Source organism: Somniosus microcephalus, chromosome 13 (assembly GCF_052327205.1).
Source record: "Somniosus microcephalus isolate GS21.2 chromosome 13, FLI_Smic_1.0, whole genome shotgun sequence".
NCBI classification, from domain to species: domain Eukaryota; kingdom Metazoa; phylum Chordata; class Chondrichthyes; order Squaliformes; family Somniosidae; genus Somniosus; species Somniosus microcephalus.
In genome coordinates, this window is record NC_140999.1 from 171,247,505 (window position 1) to 171,271,128 (window position 23,624).

Genomic DNA, 23,624 nt, shown 5'->3' on the forward strand with positions numbered 1-23,624 from the left:
CCTTCAGCATCTGCACTAAGCAATTCCTCATCCTCAGTGATTTTAATCTTCATCTCAACTCACCTTGCCTTCTCTCGTGCGGACCTGAGCGGGAGCAGTGGCAGTGGAGGCTGCAGCTTAAAGGGAGCACCGGAGAAGGCCCAGGACACAGCGCGGACCTGAGCGGGAGCGGAGGCGGCGGCTTAAAGGGAGCACCGGAGAAGGCCCAGGACACAGCGCGGATCTGAGCGGGAGTGGCGGCAGCGGAGGCGGTGGCTTAAAGGCTTCAAAAAAGCAAGGAGTGACGTCACGGGACAGCAGGTAGGTGATTGGTGAGTATTACAGCTCTTTTGCTCTTTAGGTTTGGTAAGTGGATTAAATTCAGAACTGAGGGAGTATTAACTGCTATAACTTTATTGAATTAATAACTTAAACTAAATTAACTAACTAAAACTAAAAATTAAAAAAATTGTTTGAATAAATACTGTAACTAATTATATAAATAAAATAAGGTTAGATAGAGATGGCAGTGCAGGTGGTGTGTCGTAACTGCAGCATGTGGGAGTTGGTGGAGACCAACGAGATCCCGAGCAACCACAGCTGCGGTAAGTGCCTGCAGCTCGAGGAACTTTGGCTTAAAGTTGTTGAGCTGGAGTCCGAGCTGCAGACATTGCGCTGCATCAGGGAGTGGGGAGAGTTACCTGCACACATTGTTCCAGGAGGCAGTCACACCCCTTAGATTAAGCAGTACTTTAGAATTAGTCAATGGTCAGGGACAGGAAGGGTGTGACTGCGAGTCACGAAGGTATGGGGGCCCAGGATATAGCGATGGAGGAGCCTCAGCCCTTGACCTTGTCCAACAGGTATGAGGTACTTGCTGCCTGTATGGATGAGAACAAGGACTGCATGGAGGATGGGCAAACTGACCATGGCACCATGGTACAGAGGCGATTCAAGTGGGGGGAGTAAAAAGGAATGTGGTAGTGGTAGGCGACAGTATAGTCAGGGGGATAGATGCTGTTCTCTGCAGCCGTGACGGAGAGTACCGAAGGCTGTGTTGCCTGCCCAGTACCAGCGTTAAGGATATCTCCTCGCGGCTGGAGAAGAACTTAGAGCGGGAGGGGGAGGATCCAGTTGTCGTGGTCCACGTAGGAACCAACGACATAGGTAGAACTAGGAATGAGGTTCTGCTGAGGGAGTTTGAAGAGCTAGGATCCAAATTAAAAAACAGAACCTCAAAGGTAATAATCTCTGGATTGTTACCTAAGCCATGCGCAAATTGGCATAGGGACAAACAGATTAGAGGTTTCAATGCGTGGCTCAAAGAGTGGTGTGGGAGGAAGGGGTTTCAGTTCATGGGGCACTGGCACCAGTACTGGGGAAAGAGGGAGCTGTTCCGATGGGACGGGCTCCACGTAATCCCAGCTGGGACCAGTGGCCTGGCGAATCGAATAACTAGGGCAGTAGATAGGGCTTTAAACTAATGAAGGGGGGGTGGGATGAATCAGGAAAGAGTAAATTTAAAAGCAGCAAGAGAAATGTCAAGGCTCTAGAGCAGAGTAGAGTTTTGGGTAAAAATAAGCAGAGTGGGTCAGGAAGGAGCAGAGAGAGTAACAATGGTAATAACGCACTTAAGGTGACATCAGGGAAAAGTCAAAGCTAAAGGCACTATATCTGACTGCACGAAGCATTTGCAACAAAATAGATGAATTAATTCCCCAGATAGAAATTAATAGGTTTGATCTAATAGCCATTACGGAGATGTGGTTGCAAAGTGATCACAGATCTTCGACCATTTCCTTGCACCCCTCACCATCCACATCTCCCTACCCCCTTCCAACCCCACTTCCTTCTGTGTCCACCCTGGAAAGAAATAATTCTCCAAGTGACTTACAATTGCACTTTCATGCTGCCAACTGCCTACTCTTTGGCCCTCCATTTGCCACAATACTTGAGCAGCTGTCGATTTTCCTAATCACTTTCTCGCCTCCACCTTTGATACGGTTGTCCCCAATAAAAAACATATAGGCCTAGAAATTCGGTTGGCTTTGCGCCCAGTTTTCGCCCAAAGAGGGCTTTTGCACCAATAGAGGAGTTCACGCTGATATTCAGCGCTGCGGTAATGGCGGCGGTAGCCGGTAGCGCTGTGCCGGCACCGATGACGTCATCGGTGTGCGCAGTGCCCCGGTTCCGTCCCGATGCCGGCCCGAATCCCATATTCAGTTGCCGCCGCCTCCTCCGTGGCGGCCGCTACTTACATCCGGAGACCAGGGCCTTACTGCAGCCTTAGTGGGGCGCATAAAGGTGGAGGTGCGGCCGGCCGCTTTTTCGGCGGCCGCCTGCCCGCACCTCCTTCCCCGGCCTCCTCCACCACCCCCCCCGCGGCATTGCCGGCTGCTTTCCGCGAGCCCGGCACTTCTCCGTGGTGCCGGGCTCATTTGCAGGCACAATCCAGCGGCGATCTCCCCGTTGCAGGCACCTCCACCTTAAGAGGAGGAGGCCTGCAGTACCGCAGCCTGCCGCACCGCATCGGGTGGCGCAGCGGCGCCTACAGCGCTGAAATTCAGTTTCAGCGCCCCAAGCGGGGGCGGCCACACCCTGGAATAGCGCCCGGTTCCGACTTGGGGTGCAAAAACTGAATTTCTGACGGTCGCAAATGGCTCCCCGCCCAGCGCTAACTTTTGGGCGCAAACCAGCTGGCGGGCCCAAACTGAATTTCTAGGCCATACTCTCTCCTATCATGGTCCATCCTCTTGCTATAGTTCCCATCTTCACTCTCCTAAGTCCAAGAGGCACAAACAGCTGGTTTAGCCATCCATCACCAGAGCTGGCTGGAACACATCAGTCACCATGGAGTGTCACTGTCCTCTGCCAGAAATATTCACGACTCGAGGATAATCCTGGAATGTAAAGATAACTGCTGTTTTTTTTTTCCCCATTGCCAACTGTCTCCTTAAATCCTTCACCTCGGCCGTCTCCACCCTTACGTCAAACAAGTGCAAGGAGCTTGTGGACTTCTTTGTCACTAAGACTGAGTCCATCCATTCAGCTGCCATTGCTGCTTTCCCCACTTTCTCCTTGCCTACTAAGTCAAATCTCCCTCCAGATTACCCTCTTGCCTAGCCTGGAGCCCACAACACTGAAAGAGCCCTAATCAAAGTCACAAATGACAGCTGTGCCCATGGTGTATTATCTCTGCTCATCTTCCTCTACTTCAGCAGCCTTTGACATTCTCAAATGCCTCTTCTCCACTGTGCAGCTCAGTAGGACTGCCCTTACTTGGTTCACCTCTTGCCTATCTGATTGTAACCAAAGTACCTTCAGCAATGGCTTCTCTTCCTGTCTCTGCACCATAACCACAAAAGTCCCTAAAGGATCTTTCCTTGGCTCCCTCCTCTTCCTCATCTATGTTATGTATTGTGTGTTCTCCTCCCACCTGTGGTGGCGCTGTCACAGGAGATAAATGGTTGGGTGTTCTCGGTTAAGTTTAGCTCTCTTTGTTCAGAACTTTCCAGAACTTCCTTTCCTTCCAATAAAGCACTTCATGTTTGAATCTCTGGGTTCTGAGTCCTAAATTGTGTCTAGGTAGAAAGGTACCGACACAACAAGTGGCGACGAGGATCGGATGAACCTGCGCTGTGGGAACTTTCTTGTTTTCGACTACAAAACACTCGGAACAGAGATTGCAGCATCACATTAACGTTACGGCAGTGAGTAAACAGAAATTTTAATTTGAAACGTGAGATGGCTACTACATTAGGAAACATCGGTGATTTTGATGAAAATGTGGAGCAATGGAGCGCATATACGGAAAGTTTTGACTATTTTCCATTGGCGAATGCGGTGGCAAATGAAAAGGTCGTGCCTACCTTTTTGAGTGTAATCGGGCCGAAGACATTCAATTTACTTCGCAGCCTCGTGCAGCCAGATAAGCCAGGAACTAAAACATATAAGCAACTAGTGGAAATTCTTGGAGCACATTTTTCACCAAAACCTCTGGTTATTGCTGAGAGATTTAGATTTCACAAACGGAATCAAGAGGAGGTGGAATCAGTGAGGATGTTTATTGCTGCTTTAAAAAGGTTGTCAGAACACTGTGAGTTCAAGGAGGTGCTGAAGGACACCATTAGAGACAGACTCGTGTGTGGTCTGCAAAATGCAGCCACACAGAAGCGCCTTCTTACTGAGGACAACCTTACTCTTGAAAAGGCCATTGAAGTTAGTGTCTCCATGGAGATGGCGGAAAAGGAGGCTCACCAGTTGAGTTCAACAGGGAGAGTTCACAAGGTGTTGTCTGAGCCTAAAGGTGCGCGGAACGGCACATGTTCCCATTGTGGGAAAACGGGCCATCACGCTAATGACTGCTGGTGTACGGAGCTGGAATGCCGAAATTGTGGCAAAAATGGTCACATTGAACGCGCCTGTAGAGGTAAAAAAAGAACAGACAGAGTTGGGAAGCATGGAAGCAAAATGTCTGTATTTGGACAAGAGAGGAAAAAGAGTGTTCATTCAGTGCAGTATGATGGAACAAGCAAAACAGAGGGGAGCGACACCTCTGAGGGGGAAGAGGTGCACATACTGACGGTTGCAGATGATTTAAATGGCTACTGGGTGTCACCACTGGTGGAGGGACAATCAGTGCGGATGGAGGTGGACACAGGCGCGGCTGTGTCCCTTGTTTCAGACACTGTCTACAACAAAATGCGAAAGTATCTTACCCTTCAGCCAACAAACATTGTGCTAAAGATGTATACCGGTGAACCTGTGGCCATGAGAGGCGTCATTGAGGTGACAGTTAAATTGAACGGACAGACTGCAAAACTGCCACTATATGTGGTAAAGGGAAATTATCCATCGCTACTGGGACGTGCGTGGCTAGAGAAAATCACGCTGGACTGGCCTGCAGTCCGCATGATGTCAAAAGGGGAGTCAGGTCTGATTGCAGTGTTAAACAAACATGCAGAACTCTTCAATGGGGAACTTGGGAGCATGAAAAAGATCAGCGTGAGACTGGACATTAAACCTGACAGCAAGCCGAAGTTTCACAAAGCCCGACCTGTACCCTATGCAATTAGGCCAAAAGTTGAGGCTAACTTGGAGGCCTTAGTCGAGAATGGAGTCCTGGAGCCTGTGAGCGTGAGCAAATGGGCCACACCCATTGTTCCTGTCCTGAAAAAGGATGGATCTGTTCGAATCTGCCGGGATTTTAAAGTGACTATTAACCCGGTGCTGTCTGTGGAACAGTACCCTCTTCCCCTCATTGATGATCTTTTTACGGGCCTGGCCGGAGGGCAAAAGTTCAGCAAAATAGACTTATGCCAGGCTTATCTACAAATGCATGTCGATGACAAATCAAAGGAGCTGCTGACAATTGTGACACACAAGGGGCTATACAGGAACTGCCGCCTTCCGTTTGGAATTACGTCGGCCCCTGCTCTATTCCAAACGGCAATGGATCAGATTTTGAGTGGACTGCCAGGAGTCCAGTGCTACCTGGACGACATCCTTGTCACTGGGACAAATGAGGAGGATCATCTTCTGAACTTGGATGCGACACTACAACGACTGAAAGAGTACAGACTCAGAGTTCGTAAAGACAAATGTGAATTCTTTCAGTCTTCAGTTGAGTACCTGGGGCATGTGATTGACGCTACTGGCCTGCATAAGGCGCCGTCAAAGGTCAAGGCGATCGTGGAGGCCCCAGCACCCCAGAATGTGAGCCAGTTATGTTCATTTCTGGGGCTACTTAACTACTATGGGAAGTTTATTCCAGACTTAGCAACATTGCTGAAGCCGTTACATCAGTTGCTATGTCAAGGCAAAACATGGAAATGGACTGAACTGTGCAACGAAGCTTTCGCCCAAGCAAAGCATTGCTGAAATCGGAGGTCCTGACACACTTCGACCCAAAGCTACCCGTGTAGCTAGCATGTGATGCATCACCATATGGTGTGGGAGCAGTCATATCCCACATCATGCCTTCGGGTGAAGAGAAACCTATCGCCTTCGCATCACGCACCTTGAACAAGGCCGAGAGTAACTATGCGCAGATCGAGCGCGAGGCCTTGGGAATCGTTTTTGGAATTCGAAAATTTCATCAGTACCTGTTTGGGAGAAGGTTCACACTCCTGATGGACCACCGTCCATTGACTTCAATCTTCGGGCCCCACACCGGAATTCCGTCTCTCGCTGCAAGCAGGATGCAAAGGGGGGCTTTACTGTTGTCAGGACACACATACGACATCAAATATCGCAAATCAGACTTGCACGGCAACGCAGACGGTCTCTCGAGGCTACCCTTGCCTGTTACTCCCCCAGAGCCTCATCAGATAGACATCTTCTACTTTAGACAAGTGGAGGGAGCACCTGTCACTGCAGTTCAGGTGCGAAGGTACACCCGCAACGATCCAGTCCTGTCTGAGGTAATGGACGATGTCATTCGAGGGAGAGCTATAGGAGATTCTCCTAGTTTGAAACCTTACGTTTCAAAAAGAAATGAGCTCTCCGTCCAGGCAGGTTGTCTTCTTTGGGGACGCCGTGTCATCATTCCGCCACCTCTGAGGGAACCTATACCGCAACAACTTCATACAGGCCACAGTGGGATGGTTCGGATGAAGGAAATGGCAAGAAGCTACTTCTGGTGGCCAGGTCTCGATGGGAATATTGAGGAGAAAGCCAAAACATGTTCCCCATGTCAAAGGGTCCGGAATGTTCCACAGCTGGCAACCCTACACCCCTGGGATTGGCCTGCAGAAGTGTGGCAGCGAGTACATGTGGACTTCGCCGGTCCTTTCGAAGAGAAGATGTTTATGGTGGTTGTGGACGCTTGTAGCAAGTGGCCGGAGGTTGCTGTGATGAGGTCTACCATGGCAGAGAAAACAATTGAGAAACTTGGTGAGATGTTCAGCCGTTATGGCTCGTAAGTGACAACGGTCCACAATTTGTATCACAGGAGTTTGCAACCTTCCTGCATGTGAATGGTGTCCAACACATCAGGTCTGCGCCCTATCATCCCTCTACTAACGGCCAGGCAGAAAGGTTTGTGCAAACTTTGAAGCACGCCTTGAAGGCATCGCAAGGTCAGGGCTCAATCCACCAACGTCTGAACAGCTTCCTGTTGTCCTACAGGAACGAGCCGCATGCCACAACCAAAACTTCCCCCGCTTCGCTCATGATGAAGAGGCAGTTGTGGACAAGTTTTGACTTACTCAAACCTCCAAGGGCAGAACAGGTTGTCCATTGTCAACAACAAGCTCAAGTTGAAAAGAGAGAGAAAAGAGCCAAGGAGCGACGGTTTCACCCTGGAGAGCACGTCCTAGCTCGAAACTACAACACTGGACCGAAATGGGTTCCTGCTACGGTGATCATGCAGACGGGCCCTGTGTCTTACATGGTTGAGACTGCTGAGGACGTCGTCTGGAGAAGACACACTGATCAACTGTTGCTAGGAGCAGAGACAGCCACAGAGGCTCCAACGGCTGGTTGGCCTGAACTGTTTCCGGATGATACCGCAAACCAGCATCCTTTGCCACAGTGCTCTTCTCCAACACAGGAAGTCAAAGAGACTGTTCCACCTGTGCAAACTCCTGACTTTCGACTGACACAGGCACCTTCTCCATCCAGGCCTGTGTCAATGCCTACTGCTGTGGAAGCCAGCGATGACTGCCGGTATCCTGTCAGAGAGCGGCGGCCTCCAAGACGCTTGGATCTGTAGGCTTAGTGACTTACCCACAAGACTGGGACAGAATAAACTGCAGGGTAAAGTCAGGGTTTGAGGCAGTCTACCTCTACCCTAGGTTCGTAGAGTGCATTGAAAGTAACTTACCTGTTGAGGAATAATGTGGACCTTCCATTTAAGAGGGGAGGAAATGTTATGTATTGTGTGTTCTCCTCCCACCTGTGGTGGCGCTGTCACAGGAGATAAATGGTTGGGTGTTCTCGGTTAAGTTTAGCTCTCTTTGTTCGGAACTTTCCAGAACTTCCTTTCCTTCCAATAAAGCACTTCATGTTTGAATCTCTGGGTTCTGAGTCCTAAATTGTGTCTAGGTAGAAAGGTACCGACAATCTACATATTGCTCTTTGGCAACATTATCCACAGACATGGGATCCCACATTAAAAGCTGATGACACCCAGTTCTACCTCTCCACCACCTGTCTTGACCCTTCACTGCTTGTGTTGTCAGACTGCTTGGCTGACATCCAGGCTTGGATGAATCACAATTTCCTTCAATTAAACTTTGGAAAAACCAAAGCCACTGTCTCTGGCCCCCGCCACAAACTCCGCACCCTTGCCACTGATTCCATTCACCTCCCTGGCCACTGTCTCAAATTAAGCCTCACTGTTTGCAACCTCTATTTCACCCCGAACTGAGCTTCCAACCCCATATCCTCTCCCTCATAAAAGCTGCCTGCTTCCACTTCTGTAACAACTCCCACTGCCACCCCTGCCTTAGCCCATTTTCTGCTGAAACCCACTTTGTCACCTCCAGACTCGACTATTCCAATGCTCTTCTAGCTGGCCACCAATCCTCCACACTCTCCAAACATCAGCTCATCCAAAACACAACTGCACATATCCTATACTACAGTCAGTCCTACTCTCCCATGGCCCTGTCCTCACCGACCTACATTGACACCTGGGTCCCCCAACGCCTCGATTTTAAAATTCTCATTCTCGTATTTAAATTCTTTCGCCTTGGCCCCTGCACCTCTGTAACCTTTTCTTGCCCTAAAGGCCCTCCCCCAAACTCTACATTGGTCCAACTCTGGCCTCGTGTGCCTCTCCCCTCCCTCCACCCCACCATTGATAGCCTTGCTTTCAGCCATCTGGGCCCCTGCCCTGGAATTCCTTCCCTAAACCTCTCCACTTCCCCCTCCTCCTTCAAGACTCTCCTTAAAACCCACCTCTTTAACCATGTTTTTGGTCATCCCACCTAATATCTCCTCCTCTGGCTCGGCATCCATTTTTATCTTGCTCTTTGAAGCACCTTGGGAAATGTTTCTACGTCAAAGGCACTATATAAATGCAAATTGTTGTTGTGCTTGTGGGTATTGGTGATGTTTCGAGATTCAGAACAAGGAGATGTGCAGGACAAGTATAAAGGCACAGTACCATTAGGACCAATTAGAATTGATTCAAGGTGGTATCACTTCACAGAATAAGTATACTAGCAGTGTAAGCCTCCCTCCCAGCATGTTGTATTTCCCGCAGGAGTATCATTTCTGTTCTTTTCAAGCAATTTCTACACAGATGGGAATTAATGGGACTGTCACCATGGACATATTGTACCTGTAGCACACGATGACACCAATTGGTGATCCCGGCCATTTTGGCATCACCTCTGGAGTACTCAACACTATTGACTTAAGGTAATCGCATAGAAGGAACATGCAGTGCAGCAATTTTGATTAAGTCTTTATTTCTCTCAGTTCTTTTCCATAATATAGCTCATAAATCTATATTTTCTTTAGCATTTGAAACATCAACAACAGATGCACTCACTTTAATAGTTTGATATCATGCTGACTGATTGAGCAGGTCTCCCGTGTCAGTAAAGTGCGGCTTTTCAAGATATGAAGGTGACTCCTGTTCCTTTTATTGCTTTTACAAAGCTATCAGTTTTACATATGATGGGAGCAAAACTGCTGCCCATGATGTCGCCTACAATAACTCAGTACTATTCAGTACATTAGTGTGCATTTGGTCTGCTCCCGTGTATAAACATGACAAGTTGTGTGATCCTTAAGACACCAGACAGAGTGAGGAAAGCTGAGACTGAGAAGGAGATCAGGTTGTTAAAACTGACTCCGAACAGAGTAGAGACACAGCAGAGGACAATGACATGATGCACACTATAAGTCATTTTCTCCAATTGCTAGTCTTATTTACCTTGTGCCTGTCCTGATCAGGTCGGTATTGGTAGGTTCCACATTCAAAGGCCTCAGGCTCCAGCTCAGCACCATTACAAACTGTGCAGACAGCTATTCTAGTTAAATAAGCGTTTAATTGTATAGGCACTACTGATTGAATACCTTAAACACTTAAAGCACTAGTCACAGGGTTTTTCCTCAATTTTTATTATTTTAACAGGAAAATTGTATTTCAGTTTGATTAATTTCATCCAAATATTTGATAAACCACATTTCTAAATGTTCATTGAGGTGAAAGATTTCTATTGTTTTGCAGTATTGGGGTATTTACTTTTTTTTCACCTCTCCTCCTGAAGTCACTGACTCTTGCTGGAATACAATTCCAAAGAGGCCTACAGACCTCTGGTACTTTGCCCAAGTAGCCATGTTTCATTTGTGAGCCGACACACTGAGTGTTGGCAGGCTTGTCGAACCTGGAGGTTACTATAACTGAATCCAATCCTGCTCTCACCCAATATCCACAAATGTGCATTTTCCAGCTGGAATCACAAGGTAGCAATAAGAAGTGCAAACCCTGGCTAATTTTCTTCTCCTTATCCCAGGTACTGAAACCAATTGTAGCTCTCCAACTGCTATCGTGGTTGAGATTAGCAAAATCATCACAGACTAGGGATCAAACCAGAGGCCTTTAGTCACACGATTTATTGTGTTAAATGATTGGATTAAGAGTTGATCCAATTTGACCAGGGACACATTTCTCCCTCTGCTTTTGATCTCGCTGTTCTCAGTCAACCCTTGCATTAATGTCGCCTTAATAATCTTGGCCTCTCCCACCTTATTTCCAACTTCAGTAATTAGGAAGTGTTTGACAGCACAAAGTGTGCATGTGACGATTCAGAATACGAGAATCCAGGTATCTCACTTTGATCACATCCGTAACCTTTCTAAATCCTGAAGGTGAGTGTCATTAACATTAAAAAGATTCACATGTTCAGGGACCCTCAACTGACATCATCATACAGTCAATCTGTATTACTTAAAGAGGCATCATCCTGGTGAAATGTGCTTTGCGGACTTTTCTTAATTTGAGGGAAAGAAAATCTGTGCCGCGTTTTTGTTGTGATGATATCACTTGCAATATTGCATATTAATGTGACGTCTTCCTGTTGTCAATTTGTAAACAAAATGAACAGTTTGCCAAATACAGGTTGAGCGTCCTGAACCCGGCAACCTCGGGACCGAGGCCGAGCCGGTTTTCGTGTTTTTCTGGACTTTGGAACGTGTTTCCGATGTCTGAAGTCTGGAAATATCGCAACCTGGGCTCGGGCATTTCCAGACTTCGGACATCAGAAACACGTGCCGAGTCCGGAAATGCCTGGGCCCAGGCCCGGTTTGACAGGGTGTCCGGATCCCGGAACATTTTACGGATTCCGGACGACCCTGCCACCAATCGTCCCGGAGTCCAGATTCCAGAACATTTAGGATTCCAGAACTCCGGATTTTGGACGCTCAACCTGTACATGAATAAAGGAGAGTGGGACTAATTGGTCAGCTCTTTCCAAGAGCCAGCACAGGCATGATGGGCCGAATGGCCTCCTTCTGTGCTGTGCCATTCTACGATTCTAAAGGCAGTGGCCCTTTAATAAAAGCATTCTTGCACTGAGTTGAGGCTACCACCAGGGGTCATGAAGCAGTGAAAATGAAAGTGTTCCCAATTTCCGATCATGGATTATTTTAAGAACATGATATTTGTATAACTAGCAATTTTGCAGCTGTTTGTTTGCGGCACCGTTCCTCTGATTCTAGCATTGCTTGGTATTTATGCTGCAGAAACATACCTGTGTTTTGTATTTGCTCGTGATCCGAAGCTCTGTTTTCAGGATTGCTTGTTTTATTTGGGGCGGGGCTTATGCTGGGAAAGAGTTCCACAGGCAGTGGTGGCGGCTCAGTGACTATTCTGCACTTGTTATTGTGGACAGTGCAATCAGCAGGTGACTCAGTTATATGGACCATCAAAACCAAGTCCAACAACATCCTCAGCTGGTGTGCACATGTGTGTTATTCCAGTAAGTGTCACTGTACGGCAAGCAGGACTGGGAACACTAGCCAATGTTTCCCTTCCCAAGCCTGGGGAAACTGGTGCTCGCCCTGCACTCAGTCCACAAGAAAATGGTAATTGAGCACAGACCAAGGAACAATTGGGGGTTAATCCTATTTAGGACCAGCACCATCCAGTCACCTCCAGAGAGAGCTGAGCAACTGTTTACATGGCCTAATGTGTTATAGTGCTCTAAAATATTCCATCAAATTGAAATAAGAAGAAAATGTAAGTTTGTTCACAGATCATATCTTAAATATGTGTAAGTGTCACAGCCAGCAGTAAAATATCTCAACCCATGAGGCCAACTATGATTCACATTGTAGGCTTTCAACTGCTGATTTATGCATTCAGTCATCTGTGGAAGTTTTTATCTGTTCTCACAGGTGGCCATGACATAAACTGTCTGGAAATGCTAAAACAGAAAAGGCAATTGGGGAAATGCAGAATAATTGTGACACATATCTGTACTCTAAATTGACTTTTAAGATTGCATTAATGATGTTACAAAGGAATATAAAACCCTCCCCTGAATGTCATTCAGGCTCACTGAGATACTCCCAAATGGCAAAAAAAAATCAACACCCACTTAAAAATAGAAAGCAAATGTTTCACCATAAAAAATAAGATCTATGAAACCAAATAATAGTAGACTGCAGACTGCAATGTTACCTTGGGATTCAAGTGACATTTAAAAACAACTCTGACTTTACTCTTCCGGTGTAATGCAATCTGACCCGTCATTAGATTCAATCTCACAACTCATCTAAACCAGCTGGTCATGCAGGTAATAGCTAATATTTATGATTCAATATTTATTTCTTTTCAAATTTTCCATGATTCTTCCTTCAGTCCCCAGCCAATAGCAGGCAGGTACTTCCACCATAGAGGCAAAAATATACAATTCCACTGAATATCTAAAACTAGGAACTGCCTTAAGTTCTGTCTGAATGCTGCTCACTAGTTAGTAAGCAGTAATTGAAATTGTTGAGGATGTGATGCGGAAGCTCCACATAGCTTTTTAAATTCTCAAGAAAGATGTCAGAATTTCCTGAACTAATGAATTAAGGAGGACATTTGGCAGACCTGCTCCTGGTAATTAATTTTCTGTATTTATTTCCTTCCTTTCTGAAGACTCCATTTCAGTCATTTACAAATCTTAGAGTGCGGAAATGGAATACAATTAGATTAATAAAACATTCAGTGCCACTATTGCTTCATTTGATGGCTCTCGGTATCACATTCTGCATATTCTTTTGCCTGCAGCAAATCTGTTATTGGAAACCACCACACGCAGTCATCTATCATCTTGCAGCGTGAAATTTTGCATTTTAGGTTGGAGGAAATGGCACTTATATCATAAATGTATTTTCACAGCAGATTAAATCCTTAATTTTGGCTATTTTAATTCTATGTGATTATTTTGTCACCTCCATTATACGCGTATTTTTTATTAAAAACAATGACAATCCATTTTCCTTCAACAGCTGTCATTTAGTGGCACTGAAAAGTACAGTAATGTGCTTTCATAAAGCTGTCACGAGGCATTCAAAAGCAGCTTAAAGGAAAACTGCTGGACCCGAGCAATGTATATTTAATATAAAGATCGCTCTTTGTTGACGAGTGCCAAACACTCTCATGTTTTAATGTTTCACTTGCATAATAAATAAAAGATTCAGGTTTTAAAGTGAATGCTTTCCACTTATTAACAATAATCACTAACTGGTCACCGAGTGTTAGCACATTGCTTGTTTCCAGCACAAATACGTGGAAAGTTTCTTCAAAGCAGTTCATTGCTGCTGTTACAGAATTAAATAGAAATTGTAACACAGAAATAAGCCATTCAACCCAACTGGTGCGTGTTGATATTTCTTCTCCACTTAAGTCCGAATCCCATGTACCGTCCTTGTTCCAATATCCCTGTATGCCTTTTTCCTTCGTCCACCTCTCGAACCTATTCTTAAATGTTGACACAGCCCTGAATTTCCTCAAGCCCTCTCTGTTCAAGGAAAAAGCGCATCTTTAAATCTGTATTATTCTGTTGACGAAATGCTAAAAATAAGTTGCTGCCAGGAATATCACTTGACTATTGTGTACATTAAAGGGGAATGGTCATCATTTTGATGAGATTGACAAGTCATTGTTGAGGTGGATTGAAACTATATGCTCCTTTTCATGAGGCCAGTGCGTCAAGGCACCACACTACTGTACTCCCCAGGAGCTGCCCTTTAAAGTGAAGCTGTGTGGTGCAGATGTTTGTCAAATAAACCTGTAAAGTATGCATCATGATGAAGCCAGTAATTTTCTGTTTTTTCACAAAGCATATGTAGAATGTGAGATGTGCTGCTATCTTTAAATAGAGCAGAGCCTCTTCGTAACACTGTGTCTGGAAATAGACAAATAAGTTCTAGGTGATGATGTAGATGAGTGTCTTAAAGTATATACTAGAGAAATTGCCTGTCATTAACAGTTTGATTGCATACTATAAACTGTTGGTACTTCCATTATTTTTATTTCTGTCATGAAGAGACTGGATATTTTTATCCACCAACACAAGAACCAAAACACGGAAGGAAACCGCTACCAACTGTCCACATTAAACTTATCCACAGGTTCCAGGCACAGGACATGCCAAAACAAGAATGTCATAATATTGACAGAAACATCCAACATGTAAATATTAGAAATAGAAATAAGGGATAAATCTTCATTCTAAAGTTTCCACATACACAGTGTCTGTCCCCTGTCCTGTTGATCCTGGGAAGTCAGGTGCTGGACATAGAGCGCGTGATGTTTTGAACTTTATTGTTGACACATGACTGACCGTTCATGCCCTCTATCAAAGATAGTCAGTGTAGCCAGTTCCAGTATTGTATCCTTTATTACAATAACTGATGTCATTCAAGTTACCTTGCATTCTGGACCTGGTCTCAAGTTAACTAAAGATGTTTTTCCCTACATAGTTTTTTTTGTATCCGGCCACCCTATTCTTTTCAGAACCGAAAGACGAGAAAAATAATACATTAAAGAATAATACAATAAAGAACACAATAAATTTCCACTGGTGGGAAAGAGCATAACTAGAGGCCATCAATATAAGGCAGTCACCAAGAAATCCAATAGGGAATTCAGAAGAAACTTCTTTACCCAAAGAGTGGTGAGAATGTGGAACTCACTACCACAGAGAGTGGTTGAAGTGAATAGTATAGATGCATTTAAGGGGAGGCTGGACAAGTATATGAGGGAGAAGGGAATAGAGGGTTTTTCTGATAGACTTAGATGAGGAAAGACGGGAGGAGGCTCGTGTACAGCATAAACGCCGGCATGGACTGGTTGGGCCGAATGGCCTGTTTCTGTGCCGTATATCCTATGTAATCCTATGTAATGTAATCCTGTGAATACTAGAGGAAACAAGAAAATACAATCAGTAGAACCATCAGTGTGGCTTTTTCGACCCCTATCCACGTCCCCATCACCCCCTCCTCCCCGTCGGTGTATGCACTTGTACTTCTGCTATGGAAGGTTAGATTGAAGGACATAGCATGCTATGAGGTGCACAGTTCCTCCATTTTCCAACCCATATTTCAACTTCCTCTAGTTTACCTATAGAAAAAGAGCAAGTGCTAAAAGTATGTATTCATGACAACTTCATGGATGTAGAAACCAATCCTGCCAATGCATATTTTGGTGGCACTGAGTTTGTGACTAAATAGGATGGCGAACAAATGAAGAATAACTTTGGGACCAATCCTGTGTTGTGGCCATTTCCTGCTTCCTCTACACAGGCTCTTCCCTGGGTCTGCAGAGCTACCTTTTCAAATGTAGTGAGAGGGGACAGATTTAGGGACTTCCCTCCCCATGGTCATTCTCTTCCTCTTATAATACTTGCCACCATCTGGTTCCACCCAAACTGCCACAGGAGAAGTGTGGCCCTTAACACTGAATCAAAACTCCGTCTGTCCCCTTATTTCTCTGGTACCTTCTCCTCCTTTAACTAGCTCATCTTGTTCCACCCCTCTCATTTAAAATCCACATTCTCTACCGATTGCCCCAAGCCCCACTCCAAGTTACTTGACAAAATATTCTCACTCGGTTCCTCCCTCAGCCTCTGCATTGAGCAATAACTCATCCCCAGTGATTTCAACCTCCATCTCAACACACTTTGCCTTCTCTGATATCACTGCTTTCAAGTCCTCCCTAAACCACTCCCTATAAGCTCTCCTACCCATATTCACAGCCATCCCCTCGAGCTTGCCATCTTACGTGGCCTCTCTGCTCCCATGGTCTTGATCATAAACAAGGCCATCTCCAACCATCTCCTTGTATCCCTCACCACCCACATCCCTCTACCCCCTTCCAGCACCACTTCCTTCTGCGTCAATCCCAAGAAAAACTCTCCTCCAAGTCACTTATAATTGCACTTTCAAGCTGCAAAGTGCCGACCCTTTGGCCCTCCATTCACCACGATACTTCTAAAGATGTTAATCTGCTCAACCACTCCCTCACGTCCACCTTTGATGCCCCTGTCCCTAATGAAACCTTTACTCTCCCCACCAAGATTGAGAGCATCCATTCAGTTGCCTTTACTGCAACCCCCCATTCTATTCCCTTCACCAAGCCAAACTTCCCCCCAGGCTCTCTCCTGCCTTACCCCTGAACCCGTGTCTTTCTCTAGTTTCTCTTCTATCTTCCCTTATGCCCTCTCCAAGCTCATCTTGTCCATGAGGCACTTGACCCCGTTCCCACTCATCTGGCAAACTGACATTTTAAATGGCTTATTCTCCTCAGTTACTATCCTCGCCCCTTTCAAAACCACTGTCATCGCCTCCACTCCTCAAAAAACCCACCCTTGACCCCTTTGTCCTTGCAAACTACCCCTCCATCTCCAATCTCACTTGCCTCTCCAAAGTCCTTGTCATGTTGTCGCCACCCAAATCTGTTTTCATCTTTCCTGCAACTCCATGCTTGAATTTCTCCAATTAAGGTTTTGCTCCTGTCACAACACTGAAATGGCCCTAAGATGAAGTCAATAGAGTGGGAGGAGGCTCATGTGGAGCATAAACACAAGCATAAACCGGTTGGGCTGAATGATCTGCTTCTTTGCTGTAAATTTTATGTAATTCTATGTAATCTGCACCACCCATCAGCCCTCTCCTCACTGACCTACATTGGCTCATGGACCCCAACACCTCCAATTTATAATTCTCATCTTTGTGTTTAAATCCCTTCATGGCCTCTTCCATCCCTATCTGTGTAACTTTCCCCAGCCCCACAATTCCCCCCCAAACTCTCTGTTCCTCCAACTCGGGCTTCGTGTGCATCCCTCCCTTCACCCCACCATTGGTGCCATCTAGGCTCTATCCTTTGGAATTCCCTCCCTAAACCTCTCCACCTCCCTCTCCTCCTGTAAGACCCTCCTGAAAACCCACTTCTTTGACCCCTCCTAATATCTCCTTGTTTGGCTCAGCATCTGATGATGTCTTTGTGAAGTACCCTGGGCTGTTTTCCTGCATTATAGGTGCAATATGAATGCAAGGTGGCGTTGTTGTAATCAATTTTCATAGACCATCTACTTTCAAAGTTTATAATAGCAAGTGCAAACGCTTTGTGCATTTGTGTTCTAGTCAATCTGTTTACCCTATTTCATGTGATGTTTATTTTGTATTACTTATAACATTTGTTTGAGGTTGGACGGAAGCCCATTTCTATTAGTGTGCATGTTGTCACCATTTCAGCTTTCCACAAACCATTATCTCCTCGTTCATTAAAGGATCATCTGTTAGTTTCCATAGAAACATAGAAACATAGAAGATAGGAGCAGGAGTAGGCCATTCGGCCCTTCGAGCCTGCTCCGCCATTCAATGAGATCATGGCTGATCATCCAAATTCAGTACCCTGTCCCTGCCTTCTCCCCATATCCCCTGATCCCTTTAGCCTGAAGAAATATATCCAACTCTTTCTTGCATATATTTAATGAACTGGTCTCCACCGCCCTCTGTGGCAGAGAATTCCACAGGTTCACCACTCTTTGGGTGAAGAAATTCCTCCTCATTTCAGTCCTAAATGTCCTACCCCTTATCCTTAGACTATGACCCCTGGTTCTGGACTCCCCGACCATCGGGAACATCCTTCCAGCATCTAGTCTGTCCAGGCCTGACAGAATTTCATAAAGGCTATCTATTTTTTATTTGCGAATCTAGACTAGTTTTACGGAAATAATGACTGACTCATCTAAAGCTATGAGTTCCTGTAGTTTAATTCCTTTCCTGGAAAATTGAATTGCTGATTGCATTAGTTTCAGCATGTTGGCCCTCATTAGGACAAACTGTATTTTGTCTGGTTCATGCTTAAGACTCCACCTGGCTTCTTACCCAAGGTAACCTTTCCCTTTCATTTAGGATTGGAGATATTATTACTCCAGCTCGCAAATGTTATTGCCAACTCCATTACCGAGATACTCACAGGGCCTTACAACTTATTTCATACACACAGAACATTTCCATAAATCATGACAGGTTTCATTTCCCATGGAACAAAAACATTAAGCAAAATGGAACATTAAGTAAGCTAAGGTAGCTAAATACATCGTAGAATGCATTCTTCATTGTTACTGACTTGTGGAATCCAAGCCGAGAGGTCAGGTTTGAGTCTTCCACATTCTGGGTTTCCCTTAATCAAATGTCCATTGACATTATTTGCAAAGCTGTTCTTGGGAGTAATCGTCTCACGTTCATGACGCGCTACTGAGTGAATCTGCTGACTTCCCTAAATGTAACCTTTGGCAGATCCATCCTTTCCATCGGTGTTGAAACTCCATTACAGAGGCACTCCTCCACCTGAATCTTATTCTTATTCTCTGCTCTTATGGTGTATGGACAATGCAGAATGAAGAAGAAAGATGGATCACATGGTGCTTTCTTCTTCATTTTTTGAATGAAACCATTCTCCATACACTACGCTCCCTCCCATCCATTCCCATAGGCTCTAATAGGAATTTCTGTCAGAATCAAGATGCATAATCTAGCCAAAAACTGCAGTGGGTCAAAACAAGTTGGGGCTAAGGTACACTGGGATAAATTTAACTTTTGGCTATAGTGGAAAACGTGTGATATCGGATCGTTGTCCGATATACACCTCGCCTGATTTTGCTATCTATTAACTTCTTGGAAAGGAAAATCGGGCGGGATATATAACGGGCGGCCATCTTACATTATCGGCGAAAGTTAAAATTGCCCCTGCTGACATCACATTTCAACAATAATACTTATGGCATCAGATTCTGTATGTTGACCTTTTGACTCCTCACAACCAATGGGACAAATGACAGTGCAGGAGGGTACCTAAAAAATAAATTAGGAGAGCGAAGAGGGGGCATGAAAAAACACTGGCGGGCAAAATAAAGGAAAATCCCAAGGTGTTTTATAAGTATATTAAGGGCAAGAGGATAACCAGGGAAAGAGTAGGGCCCATTAGGGACCAAAGTGGCAAACTGTGTGTAGAGCTGGAAGATGTGGATGAGGTTTTAAATGAATATTTTGCATCTGTGTTCACTATGGACAAGGACGATGTAGGCATAGAAATCAGACAGGGGGATTGTGATATACTTGAACAAATTAGTATTGAGAGGGAGGAGGTACTAGCGGTTTTAGCAGGCTTAAAAGTGGATAAATCCCCAGGCCTTGACAGGATGTATCCCAGGCTGTTGTGTGAGGCAAGGGAGGAGATTGCAGGGGTTCTGACACAAATTTTCAGAACCTCTCTGGCCACAGGGGAGGTGCCAGAGGACTGGAGGACAGCTAACGTAGTACCATTATTCAAGAAGGGTAGTAGGGATAAACCAGGGAATTACAGGCCAGTGAGCCTAACATCAGTGGTAGGGAAATTGTTGGAAAAAATTCTGAGGGACAGAATTAGTCTCCACTTGGAGAGGCAAGGATAGTCAGCATGGCTTTGTCAGGGGGAGATCATGTCTGACCAATTTGATTGAATTTTTCGAGGGGGTGACTAGGTGTGTGGTTGCAGTTGCAGTTGATGTGGTCTACATGGACTTCAGTAAGGCTTTTGACAAAGTACCGCATGGGAGACTGGTCAAGAAGGTAAGAGCCCATGGGATCCAGGGCAATTTGGCACATTGGATCCAAAATTGGCTTAGTGGCAGGAGGCAGAGGGTGATGGTCAAAGGTTGTTTTTGTAACTGGAAGCCTGTGTCCAGTGGTGTACTGCAGGGATCGGTGCTGGGTCGTTTGCTGTTTGTAGTGTACATTAATGATTTAGATATGAATGTAGGAGGTATGATCAGTAAGTTTGCAGATGACACGGAAATTGGTGGAGTGGTAAATAGTGAGGAGGGAAGCCTCAGGCTACAGGACGATATAGATGGGTTGGTTAGATGGGCAGAACAGTAGCAAATGGAATTTAACCCTGAAAAGTGTGAGGTGATGCATTTTGGGAGGACTAACAAGGCAAGGGAATACACAATGAATGGTAGGACCCTAAGAAGGACAGAGGATCAGAGGGACCTTGGTGTGCATATACATAGATCCCTGAAGGCAGCAGGACAGGTAGATAGGTGGTTAAAAAGGCATATGGGATACCTGCCTTCATTAGTCGAGGCATAGAATATAAGAGCAGGGAGGTTATGATGGAGCTGTTCAAAATGCTAGTTAGGCCACAGCTGGAGTACTGTGTGCAGTTCTGGTTGCCACACTATAGGAAGGATGTGATTGCATTGGAGAGCATGCAGAGGAGATTCACCAGGATGTTACCTGGGCTGGAGCGCTTCAGCTATGAAGAGAGACTGGACAGGCTGGGGTTGTTTTCCTTAGAGCAGAGAAGGCTGAGGAGGGACCTGATTGAGGTGTACAAAATTATGAGGGGCATAGATAGGGTAGATAGAAAGGAACTTTTCCCCTTAGTAGACGGGTCAATAACCAGGGGGCATAGTTTCAAGGTAAGGGGCAGGAGGTTTAGAGGGGATTTGAGGAAAAACTTTTTCACCCAGAGGATGGTTGGAATCTGGAACTCACTGCCTGAGAGGCAGGAACCCTCACAACATGCAAGAAGCATTTAGATGAGCACTTGAAACGCCATAGCATACAAGTCTACGGACCAAGTGCTGGAAAATGGGATTAGAATAGATAGGGCTTGATGCCCGGAGCGGACACGATGGGCCAAAGGGCCTCTTTCTGTGCTGTATAAATCTATGAATCTATGATTCTATAAGACTTTTGCAGTATGTGGAAGATATTTTCATTTAAAGATGCTAAGTAGGCAATCCATCTTTTCAACACTCCATTCTAATTATAGGGTTCAGATGATACATTTTTAGGGTTAGTGTATTACACAGTTTGGGGCTAATGAATAGCATCTTCTGCTTTGCAATTAAGCAAACTATGCAGCCCGATTTGGGAACAAATCAACCTGAAGTACACCTAGCCAAGAAAAGTGAGCAGACCGCCAGGAGGGAGCCTCAGCACTGCTTTCGATTCACACCTACTATAGTATGATTGTGGCTCAAAGACAGGTTTAAAACTTGTCCTGATCATACCTGGGAGCATTTTTTAATGCAATCTACAAGTGTGAGGCCAATACCTTTAGTACAGTAATGCTTTGAATCTTGTGCTTTATGATATAATGTGAACCCATTGATTGAACCAAAGCAGCATCATCACCTCATGCCAATGAGGCAACATTGTATGAAAAAAAGATTTAAAATCCACATAACCTTTATTAAGCAATAATATGCTTTGATGTTCAATATGAAAATTATCACTGGCAATTAGTCTCCTTTTCTGTATTTGTACTGTATTTTGCAAAAAAGTTCCTCTCATTTTTGAAGTATTTTTGCTCCACGATTTTGTGAAGCTGAATCTAAGATGTGCTTTATGTTGCTCTAATTAGAATTTAAACATATGTTGCTAATGTCTGGAAGTTGAGTTGATTGTACAGCCTTAAGTATATACAAGATGACATCATCTGTGCCTGATGTATAATCCTGATAGATCCTAAGCACATCTGTTAGAATCAACTTTTGTGGAACTTGGTTGCCTGAATAGACAATTTAAATGTATAAAGAATGCTGCTTAAAAAAATTAGATTAACAGGCTTTCGGCCTACATCTGATGAAGTCATTTTTTTTTAGTTCCAGTGAGCTACTGTACATGTGACTTCTTTTCTTATGCTGATAGATTTAGATGAAGAGGTGTAGCAGAGGCTCATGTAGAGCTGAAACGCCAAATGGCCTGTTTCTGTGCTGTACATTTTACGTAATTCTATGTAATTCTTAATATATCTTATTCTTAAACGAAGATTAAGAAATGTGAATGAGCATACTGAATGCAAAGGCTTTTTAGTGAACAATCTTCAATACTTCACATTGTACAGCCACAGCTATCTTGCATCAGTGAGCGAGTCCATCCACAGGAGTCTTGATTGCCTGGATACAGCAGAACTGAACTCGCCCAACTTTCATGGATGGAATGAGGACTACATGGGAAGTTCAGACACTCTCAAATCCAACCCCATTAACCAGGTGTGTATCATTTTCATCTCTTGATATAAACAGTGCCATTTAGGGCTGTTGCTGAGTATCTTAAAATAAACAAAACAGCAAGAATAATTGACTGATATTCCAATTAATTACTGAAATATTCTGGAAGTCTCTTGTGACATTGTTCACACTGAGTCAGAGGTTATGCTGTTGCAAAGGAAGGGGCTAAAATGTGGAGGTCAGGGAGGGGAGCATGTCTTCATTCAAAAAATTAAAAAAGAAACCTGTAAGAGAACTCCTCGGAGGCAGTGAATATAAGTGCTTTTTTGACTGGTTCCTGCAAAGTAAATAAGTAATGTTTTGCTTACCTAATCCAGGTATATACTAGATAAATACAGGGTGTGTACTGTGATAAATGGTAAATAGCACATAGATAAATTAATCTCTTCCTGTAATACGGGGCAGTTCCTTACAATTCATCTAATAAGTGCATGGCTTTTTAGAGTGTTGTTAATGCGTTAAATAGAGATTATGATGTGAAATAAGTGAGAAAATAAACTCTGAAAAACCTGTTGGGAGAAAGGTGAGGGAAGCCACCATACAGGAACCTACAAAAAACATAAAACAGGTGATCAGAGGTGCAAAGAGGAAACTAGAAACTAGCATAACTATAGAAGACAAACACAAAGGTAAGTAATTCTTCCAGTATTCTAACGACATGAATATTGTGGGATGTGTGCCTGTGATTTTCCAAGATGCACTCCCTACGAGTGTCTCTGACTTACCAGGAGCACAAGATGCTGCAGTCACCCACTATTGTAAACATTTTTTTGTTTAGAAACAAACTGATGGAGATTCCGAAGCTATCACCATTTTAGAGGGGGGAAATGGGCTAATTGAAATAGTGTGGATAATTTGTTGTGAGTGTGAGGAAAGTTCATAGTTTGATCTTGTTTTAGAGTTCTTTGTAATCCAAGGTTCAGTGAAAAGGTACAACATTATTATGATTTTAAAATATTTATAGCACCCCGGCCTCTGTTAATAGTGCTCTGATTGAAACAATTTGCACTATTTGATGCATGGTCAGACACTAAAAAGGGGCAGAAAATCCTTGAGGGCTCCATCAAATCAAATCAAATCAAATCAAATCAAATCAACTTTTATTGTCATTGTTACTGCACAAGTGCA

The 23,624-nt window shown here is 44.6% G+C and overlaps 1 protein-coding gene across 7 annotated transcripts in view; it reads left to right on the forward strand.

The window, feature by feature from the left end:
• dlgap4b (discs, large (Drosophila) homolog-associated protein 4b) overlaps positions 1-23,624 on the forward strand; it is a 733,594-nt gene that overhangs the window by 563,369 nt on the left and 146,601 nt on the right. For all 7 annotated transcript variants that reach the window (XM_086005582.1, XM_086005577.1, XM_086005576.1 and 4 more), the window contains one exon: positions 22,331-22,478. In XM_086005582.1, coding sequence (XP_085861708.1) covers positions 22,331-22,478 — 148 coding nt within the window. The remainder of the gene's footprint in view (positions 1-22,330; positions 22,479-23,624) is intronic.